Source organism: Octopus bimaculoides, chromosome 12, assembly GCF_001194135.2.
Source record: "Octopus bimaculoides isolate UCB-OBI-ISO-001 chromosome 12, ASM119413v2, whole genome shotgun sequence".
In the NCBI taxonomy this organism is placed as follows: domain Eukaryota; kingdom Metazoa; phylum Mollusca; class Cephalopoda; order Octopoda; family Octopodidae; genus Octopus; species Octopus bimaculoides.
Window position 1 is genome coordinate 68205316 of NC_068992.1, and position 11170 is coordinate 68216485.

General features: G+C 33.7%; 1 protein-coding gene across 3 annotated transcripts in view; it reads right to left on the minus strand.

Moving 5' to 3' along the window:
- Positions 1 to 1354: 1354 nt before the first annotated feature.
- The window catches only part of LOC106883001 (cationic amino acid transporter 3), a 132534-nt gene continuing 122718 nt past the window's right edge, over positions 1355 to 11170 (minus strand). For all 3 annotated transcript variants that reach the window (XM_052972241.1, XM_014933858.2, XM_014933859.2), the window contains one exon: positions 1355 to 6478. In XM_052972241.1, coding sequence (XP_052828201.1) covers positions 6351 to 6478 — 128 coding nt within the window. In that variant the 3' untranslated portion in view covers positions 1355 to 6350. The remainder of the gene's footprint in view (positions 6479 to 11170) is intronic.

The following is an 11170-nucleotide window of genomic DNA, read 5'->3' on the forward strand; positions in this document are numbered from 1 at the left end:
TATATACACACGCGCTCACAGTTCGGAGTAGGTTCTCTGTACGTACACTTTCACCGTGTCAAGATATAGAGTCAACGTTTTAAAATATATATATAATTACAAATTTGTGAAGGCACATAGCTCAGTTGTTATAACGTCGAGCTTACAATCGTGAGGTTGTCAGTTTGAGTCCCAGACCGGGTTGCGTGTTGTGATCTTGAGCAAGACACTTTATTTCACGTTGTTCCAGTTAACTCAGCCGGTGTGCTCCAGTTAACTCAGTGGTGTGGAGAGGGGAAGCTGATATGCATGGGCGACTGCTGGCCTTCCACACACAACCTTGCCCGGACTTGTGCCTGGGAGGGTAAATTTCTAGGTGCAATCCCATGGTCATTCATGACCGAAGGGAGGGGGGTCTCCTAGTACAAATTTAATGTATGACGGATTACTAATACGGAATAAGTACCTGCATAATTTTAAAACTGTTGATATTGATTCCGAACAATAATTCATATTTGCTACAGCCACAATCACCGATGTTATTGCTAACTTAATAATGAATTAACATCTAGTATTAGCGGTTTGGAAAGTTCTACCATACCTTGAAACGTAGATGTGAAGGGTAGAACGCATTGATATTGCAGAGGAGTCAGTGATAGCGCTCCAACCATACAAGGTTCTTCTATCCAGGAGCACTAAAGAAATCACTGTGGTAGAACTTATACTAGCCTAGAAACAAATATTTTCATATCTTCAACTAATGAAGATACCAAGACTTTAAATTCTCATCTCAAAATATAGAATACGCCCACATTCTCCGAAAATGGAGCGGTTGCAATTTCTCTACACCAGAGAAATATTTTTTAGAGAAATTTGACTTGGAACCAAAACAACTTTCGAATCCATTAACAAAATAGCAATATCTGCTGAGAACAGTTTAGTATGGTTCTGATTGACAGGAGCCAATAAATATAATCGGTACGTATATGTTGACTATTTCAGACATCACCTGCAAACGGACAAAATATTGGAGGCGCTGTGACAAGTGTTGCAAATATAGAAAGGTTGGCAAATTTGTGATAACTCTAGTCACCATCAGAGCAACTTGAAATACCTTTTATAAGACCGCTAAAGATTCTGTTTGGGACTAAGCAGCTCGTTATTCATTTCAACTATTTCTCTTTGAATATATTGCATTATTGCATACATAATAACTGTGTTGTATAGAGAATTCCGTTTAAATTGTTAGCAACCAAAATAACTCAGTTTATCACATTGTATAAATACACACACATACACGAGCACAAAAAGAACACTAATATATACTTTATGTATGTCGAATTGCATTCAGCATATTGAAGGAATTTTTAGATAGTTATTTTTCAAAATAATTTTTATTTCATAATCACATTTTATACACCCTAGCTCTATAGTACCAAATATAAATTACAAGGATGTTAAACATTTTGCACTTAAGTTTTAATGTATACAGTTATATTTATAACGCAAAATAAAATAGAACACATGTTTATAAACACTTTCTGTGCGCGCATATAAATAACATGTATAATATGTAAACATATATAAATGTATTTAAGATGTGTATGCAGCGTATGTATATATCTATATACGTGTATGCATATACAGATGTATGCAATATATATATATATATAATTATACATAAACATATATACATATATATGCTAAATGTATACATATATTTATAAACCATTTACAAATATTATGTCAAGAGGTATAGATACATGTGTGTGTGTGCATGTATAATATATACAGGCACACTACATATAAAGGTCCACGATATATACAAACAATTTTACAAATTTAATAAGAATTTTATATACATGCAACTTTAATACAAATTATAAAATATATATTTTGATATATATTGTGTGTATGTATATAAGTATAACGCGTATATATATATATATATATATATATATATGTGTGTGTGTGTGTGTATGTATGTATGTATATATATATATATATAGCGGGCGCGTTCCAACACATTGATAAAATGGCACAATACATAATAGGGAAGTTTTTACGTGCATACTTTTTTTATAAAGCATCGTTTTCGTAAATGTAATTAAATGAAATCTATCCATTAGGTATAATAACCGGTCGAATTTGGTTTTCCTGTTATAACATACACCACATTTGCGCGTGTGTGATTTTTCTTGAAAGCAGATTGCTTAGTGGCTATCGTATGAGGTTTTTGATTGTTAGGATTAAAGACTAACCGCGGCGTCGTTTCCATAAAACGGGGCTCGCGTTGAGTCCTTAATCAGGGTATTTCATTTTGTAATGCTCCCACCTACCCTGATGAATATGCGTACCAACTGACTGCTTGTGCAAATCTCTGTCTCGAGCAGTCACCGTACAAATCCTCCACTGGGTTAAATGTAAGACTGTGGAAGTTGCCCGTCTCCTTCAGACATCTAAAACAACTTGCGAAAAGTAAAACGGGGCATTTCAGTAACGTAAACTATATATATTTAATGGGAATTAGTTTTTGACTCTCGTAATTGACTTTATCAACACAAGTAAATTTTTCTCTCGGTTTATTGGTGGTCCCTTATTGATTGATCTATAATTGCAGTCGTGTATTCGAAGCTTAAATGTTGGGCATTTGAAAAACTAAATAGAAATATAATCATTTAATTCAAAACTTTTTTGTCAAATATCCTAGATAATATGCTCTTCAATCGTCCTAATATAACATATTAGCGTTGCCGTTGTGTAATATAATACACACTTCATGAATACTGGATCGATAGTAGCGTATGCAGAACAACCTGCACCTAAGTAACACTGTTGGGTTGTAGAATCAGATAAAATACATTCGCGTACAAGCGCACACATTATGAATAATGTTAAGATCTAATTGTATTCATACATACATTGAAAATTATGCATTTGTAATTACATAATTCTGTGTAAATAATTTACATAATTGTGTGTATATGCCTATATATGTGTATACAAATGTGTGTATATTTATATGTACATATGTGTGCGTGTGTACTGTTTATTTATGCATATTTATATATGTATTTATACATGGTTACATATATACTGAAATATTTATGTAGTTATGAAATGACACATACATGCACACATATCTAAGTACATATTCTGTTTGTATATACACAGGCAAAAACATTAGGTTTATGTACACAAATAATTTAAGATTTTACATAATGTACTTAGACATACAGGTATAATTGCGTACACACACACTCACACAGATTGACTTCCTAATTGAAACACGTTCAAATTTGGTGATCAAGTCATTGAGTGATGCTTATTTTGTTGACCTGTGACACTGAAAGGCAATGCTGACACCGGTTAAATATGAAGTAGAAATTTAAATGTTTGAAGCTATTTGCTTGAAGGTTTCGTGTGCATTCCATAACCAATTCACCTCATTTTATAATACAATATCATACAGCATACTGTATTGTAATTTATATGGAATTATATAGAATTCACATAATGAATTTTCACAATAGTAACTTCTAATTATGAAGTCCTTTCGTGATTCTGTATCTGTTAGTGTGTAATTTACTGCACGATGCGGAAGTGATTCTTGAGATAAATCTTTTGTGTAACAGAAATATATATAGTAGAAGCTTCAAGTGCAAGCAGTGTAAACTTATAAACACAAATGTGTTGTTGGAGAAATTTTACATGGCAAAAACCAGGAGAGGGTTAAGACAGGCATTTACTTTTCCCAGCATCCACTTCAACACATAAATATATTTTCTTTTTTAAGTGGAATAATCACACCCATAAATTTCTCTTCCACTCTCAACTTCTGAATTGTTCTTATTTCTTTTGCCATAATCACATTTATATTATTCATTCTACCCTTTAATCTATTATACACAAGAACTATTCATCTTCCTAGCACCAAACTGTAGTTTTTTAATGCTAAATCTCTCTAAGCTATCAAATTTCATTGTAGGAACGTATGTGTGTATAGAAAACGTAACCAGTTTATTTTTCTTGGATCACACAGAGTATGACTTATGCGTCTCAACTCATAGTATTTGACTTATCGAGTTTATTACTTACATTTATTTATTTTTGCGTCTCAGCTTTTTAATGATTACCCTTAAAATGACGTCGAGAAGTCATGAACCAGTTTTTTCATTCCAAACGATATTGCATCCCCTCTCTCTGCTTGGGGGGGGGGGAGCGAAGCGGGTTCCTGCTTCTGCTTCCAGCTTTGTTTTACTTTCGACTTCAAACTACTTCAGCTTCATTCACGTGCAGGTTGCGCGTTGCTAAAGAATGGATTTCTGCTGTTTTTGCTTTTGGTGGGGTTTTTTCAATTGCTTATTGATAAATATCTTACTCTACTGATAGAAAATTATACAGGTGTATAATACGACACTGGAAAAGTTTATGTTCCTGTTATAATCACACTTTCTTGCTTTGACCTCTGTCACATATTCAGTGGTACAATAGATGCTACTGGTTTTCAGGAATGTCTGTTCGAAGGAGAAAAATTAATGCCTATGTTTGCAATGCTGAGCAATAATTATGCGTTCGTCTCAGAAAGTTTTGTCCAATACAAATCGCTATTCGGTCCTCCACAAAATATACAAATGTATACAAACTCATTTTCCCGCACACAACTCTTCTTGTTTTGCATTTGATACCACTTCAGGTTTGTTTTTAAATACCTCGTCTCCGCCTAATATTTCTGAAATGTGATACACTACACAAATTCCGTACACGTGTACACCTATCCATACGTAGAAACAAACACATACATACACGCACACATTCATACACGCGCATACAAAAGCACAAAATCAAGAAGCAATGGTAATTAAGCAACTACATTTATGCATGGAAATTTTGAAGTTATACGATGAACTGTGCCCACCATGTTTGCCTTCGTCGTCTTCGATGATGTGTTTGAACTGGACTGTTAGATTCAATGTAGTTTGATTTAAGGGAATGATGTTCATATAAAATGGTTTTGAATTTTTAAAAAATTGTCAATGGATGTTTAGTATTACAAATAACGTAAAGATAGCTATATATAATAAGGTATTATCTCTTGGTGAGAGTAGTAAAACAACAAAAACTGTAAATAAACGATATACTACCAATTGATACACGTGATTTAAAATATCCATTTATGTTTTAGAATTCGTTTATTTATTAATGTAATTCTGATTGGTTACGTAATTCTTTTGTATATTTATATTTTCAGTGTAATGGCTCGATATATATTGATGAAACTAAAAATTCTATCAACTTTATGACCATTACCATTAATACATCTATGTGATTTTATTAATACGAATCATATTTTATCACTTGAAATTATATACTTTCATATTTATAGGCTCCCGTACATCATTTCATTTTCTTTTTTCTTTTACGTTTTCTAATAACTATTCCAGTTCATTGACATTGACAAACGTTTTCGTAATTTTTTTATTATTTCAAATAATATTCTGCTTTCTTGTACCATGTGAGATGCCAAAAACACCGTGATTACTCCTAGATAATATAAAGCTCTCTTCTCCCATGTTACTAACTCTTAGTTAATAAATGTCTTAAAATTAACCATTACCCTTTATCCTAAATCTTAACGTATCACACGCTGACACACACACACACAGGCACTAGCCCGCACTCGTACATACATATAAAAGTCAATTTTTACGTTATAAAAATTTTACAGAAGAATCGCGAGACTTGTAAGAGCCAACATTTTAACACACACCTGCAATAGTTTATTAATAATTTCTATTGGATTGCTTCTTGCATTTTTTTTTAATGGAAATAAACAATATGTACGTATGTATGTATATGAACATGCATGTGCGCGCTTGAGTGTGTACGAGAGAGATACCACGTGAGTGAGCAGCGAGAAAATATAAATACACAGAAAGACTGGCATTTGGAAATGTATAAGTATAGAAGAGTGTTTATATACACAAACCTGCATATGCATATTTACATGTATCTTTGTGTGTGTGTGTGTGTGTGTGTGTGTGTGTGTGTGTGTATATACACATATATATAAATATATATATATATGAATGTGTGTATCAATTTTTTTATATGTATAGATTTCTCAGTGTCATTTCGTTTTAGCGCAATAAACGAAATAGCTTTCCGCCTATCCAGTTATATACACCCGTATATACAAATTGAATATAGTTGTGTGTATGTGAGTGCCTGCGATTATATGCTTCTATGTATGTAAGTTTGCATGTACTTCTTTATACATTTCTTTCTATTTTTTTTTATTTAATAAAAGAATTTTTAGTTGACAAGTTGGTTATACAAACGTCTTTTTTAATATAATTAATATACAGGAATCAATATGACGTTGTTAGATTTTCTGTGACGCTATCTGAGGCAGGTATTTCGTATAGAATAACTTCTTGATCTTCCAGGTCTCTTTCTTTGCTTTTATGAATGCCATAGCCAAAATATACTAAAAGACCTGCAAGTAAAAGAAAGCATAAAAATGTTATTAATATTTAAAATGTCCAGCTTCGGAAGTGGCATTAACGCAACGACTGCCATTCAATCGTTAGTACGGAGGTCTTGAGTTTACAGATACAAAACCAAACATGATAAAATCTTATTTGTAGTTCCTCAGTTTTGCCTTGTTAGCATTTGGTTCAGACATTATTATAGCTGATTTTAAGAATAAAAATAATACTTTATTTCAATAAAATAATAAATAATTTATTTCTATAAATTAAAAATATGAAATTATTAAACAATATTGTGTAGTGATCCATTAAAAATATCAAATTTTTTATGAAACTGTTGTGATTGTAAAATGTAAATTATGTAATTCTTGATTGTAATATATTATTGATTATATATTATACATTATTGATTTTTACGGAATAATTATTGATTTTCTTATTATTCTGTCTTCATATAAATTATTATGAACTAACAATGTCTTTATTATCGAACAATATTGTGTAGGTCTGAAATGGCTTCCATTTTTTATGGCTACGAATTCTCTGGGAACCACTGGTGGGCCCCAGGGACCACGGTGGGAATCACTGCTCTAGGGTATGGTATCAATCTCTTGAGTCTTTCGCGATAGCTTATATGCTGCATAGAGGCTATCTTTTTCGCATAGCTTCGTTGAATTGCTTCAAGTTCTGTAATTAATTTGACACTGGTTGGTGACCATAGCTGGGAGCAATGGTCAAAGCGATTAGGACAAGTGTCCTCCAGACGATCATCAAGGTTTCCTGATCTCTCGTTCTAAACTTTCTAAGAATCCATCCAGGTCAGCCGCCTGCATTTCGTTACCAACTTAGCAACATGCACATGGAAGGATGCATTATTCCTCATGTAAGTGCGCAGGTCTCGCACTGACTGAGTCTCTGGGATTGCAATCCCTCCAGGTCCAGTGTATTTAATTGGTATTGCATTTAGTTTTGCCTGCTGACAGCACAAGGGTTGAAACTTTTCAGCATGAAACTGCATGCTATTCTTATCAGTCCACTTGTATATTTCATATTCTGGCTCCCTTTGTGACTGAAGGTATATCTAACAAGGCCATTATAATCAGTAGTGGTCCCAAAACAGTGCCTTGCGGAACACCACTCACTCTTTGCGTGTCACTGGAGGCGGCCTCATTGACTACTACCAACTAATTTCTATCCTTCAGAAAGTCATGCAGCCATTCTCCCAATTTCCCGACTATGCCGAGATCACGCAGTTTGTGACATATCATTCCATGATCGACTTTATCGAAAGCTTTCGTAAACTCGATACATATCACATCCACGTTTGAGTGGTTGAGCAGCTGTTTCAACAACCGGTCATAGTGTTGTAAGAGCTGAGTCAAGCAGCTTCGGAAACCATGTTGGGTGTCAGTCAGCAAGTCTTTTTCCTCAAGGAAGGTAATTAGTTTTCTTCAGACACTTCGTTTCACGACTTTTCTGATGTGCAAAGTCACAGAGATAGGTCTGTAGTTCTTGACCTCAGCTCTCCTTCCTCCTTTATGAATTAGACGTATTTATGAATTAGACGTTCGGGGAATTGCCAGACGTTTCATGCAGTAAGTCAGTGCTGATCATTTACTTTATCCAGCAACTGTTCATTAATCTTCAAAATAGACTATAACTGGTCTAGTTTGCCGCTAGATGGGTGTTGTTCGCTCCGTTGTTTGCAATTAATCGGACATAGTTATGGTGTCGGTGACAAGCTGGAGGAGGTATACTCCTAGGGTTAAAAACAGTAGTAATATTGTCCTATGCAGAAGAACCACATTGAGGTGGTAACAACCATTAATTTACATTTAAACCGTTGACAATGATTTCGATGATTCACCACTGAATAGATTGTCTATACAGTTATATGCTTGGTTCAAAATAGTGAATTTTTTTTTTTCGTGTTCAAACCCTAAAATTGATTGTATTCACTCAATCCTATTGGACTTTTGCAAGGCATTTTTTCTATCATATACCAAATCGCCTTACATAGGGTAAATCCTTTTATTCGGTTATTAATGACTCTCATTTGTTTTTCAGATTACATGTTTATTAAGTTATTACATTTCGCTCTTTAGTGTTTTCTTGTAAAGAAACAAAAGGAATACTATTCCAAAGTATATACTCTATTATATACGGAGTTTCAAATAGCAGACATCAGCATTATTAGTGTAACAACACATATGAACGGATTTATAGGACTAATAGCATAATATTGTAATGTAGTATCGATTAGTTTCACTGATTATCTCAGCTGTCCCGATTCCGACCAACGAGGAAAAAGCTGTACTTGTTCGAAATGCTGTAATTCGTTATACCCGAAACAATCCTCGTTATCTCTCTGTGGAGACACAGAGAGAGAGAGAGAGAGAGAGAGACACACACACACACGCACACATAATTACGTTTAATCGTTTCAAAGTTTGCGTGCATACATTGTGTAAGGTGGATAAATTTACCACACGGTTCACCTAATCACATGACATGCACATAACGCTCACATGATTCACTGATCCATAAAATTGCTTATTTTCGATCGGATGACAAGAAGGGATTAGCCCGACCGCCATAAATCACACTCATTAATGCTTTTCATTATTATATCGCTAATACGGGATGTCGGGATAATAACCGTCTCGTTTAATGAGCTTCAAATAGACATTAATGATGCAGGAAATCAAGAAATAAATGTAAAATAATGGAATCATTCCTTTTCTTTTTATATTGACTTTGTATTCGTTGATATTATTTTTTCCAATGGGTGGGTTGACTGCGTATCTGAGGAGCTGGTGAAAGTACCAATTTCTCAATCGGAATTGTTAACATCCTGAAAGCATTTAATTCTGAGAGACTCAGATCTGGTTGTTAATCTGTTTCATGCCAAAGAAAATATGGAGAAAAAACAACTAAGCAGTAATGCAATCCATATAGCCAAGAGCTTTATCTCGATGGTTTGTGAATTTAATGTACTCAGATTTTAATTTAGAGAAGATTGTATTCCTATTCTTTCTCCCAAGTCTCTAATTCTTGCAGAAATCCATCATCATGTTTAGCTTTATAAATGCTATCAGTTGCGTAGCAATATCGATTATATCAAGTTTGAGAGGCAATTTTGTTTCTGAATTTTGCTACATGCTCATTCTCATTTTATTTATTTTACTTTATACGTTTTGAAGTAGCAAGGTTAAGCAGAATCTCTTGCTATATCTAGTTATATATCTTTAAATTCTAGGCTCAATATTTTACAGGGTAATGATTTTTGTTGTCGCAAATTATTTCATCAATTATCAACCAAGTTACCCGCAGTAACCATCCATCGTGTTCCTATTAGAGTAGTGGAATTTGAGATTTAACTGCAATTGCAAGCAATTCAAATGACATTTAATGTATTGACGCGTTTGAGCGAATAAATAGTTTTTGATATTGTTAAGTTTTTATTTTTATTTTTGGTGATCTTACGGAACCGAATATTGATCAAATCAAATAATGATAAGCCCGTTTCTTTTTTTCTCTATCAAATCCAGGCTGGCAATATCTTTTCTGCCAGTCTTTACACCCTACAATCCGATATTTTGTAATTTTCTGTGTTGCATTCACCGATGGCGAATGCTTCCAAAATCCACGGCTGGACAACCCTATCGAAAACTTTCTGTTCAATACGTTGCATGCCCAGACACTTCTTTACACGTCCACAGAATTTCGTTAAGTTTCGAACTATCTGTAACTAATTATTAATATAATTAGTACACACAAGAACAAAAAGGTGAATTTAGACATCCTGGATGGACTATGCATATGACAAAGGGGATAAGCTGCTCCGAGAAATTTCTATCAAAAAAATGTATAAATTCCACGAACTGTAGTTCTCACTTATGTTTATGTAAACAAAGATGAACGACAAAAAGTCGTGATAAACAAGTGAACAGGAAATCTGAAAAATGGTTAGAATCACTCTATATGAGACATATGGACCCAGGTGAACATAATGCTAAAATTGAATATAAACTAAGGAAAATAAGATTGAAGTCGATGGCCTCAAGCAGAAACGTCATGCTTCGAGTGTGAGAGGGCGAGATCAGCAGACGAAATTTCACCGTCGGAGTGACAGATTTCTTGAGACGTTTAGTTTCCCAGGAGCATCATGCTCATTAGCGTTAGTGTTGATTAGTTCATATCTTGGATATCTTTACAGATTGTAAGTGAGGAGTTGACAAAAGTAGTGTTATGCCCAATGCACACCTGTACCAGAATTTCCCAGTTTCCACTACGTCAAAATGTCTCTAGAGACGCGCAACTCTGAGTCGAGTGTACCTCCTCTATTTCTCTTTTCATTCACAACACTACGCCTATTTTTACCACTCTTAATTATCATTCATTATTTATCATTAATTATCATTAATTATCATTAATCATCATTATTTATCATTAATTATCATTCATATGACTCTAAATACCCTAATTTTATTTACCGATGGCTATATAAAATCGGACAGGTCGACGTTTCAAAGTCACAGTTTTATCTTGTAAAAGATAAAATAATACACACAAAAGTAAAAGATATAGAATATTCATTCCATTTAATTTTACATTTTAAATATAAGTTGGTATAAAAACGTTTGTATGTGTACTTTTAGACATTGATATGCTGCTATATATATATATATATATAT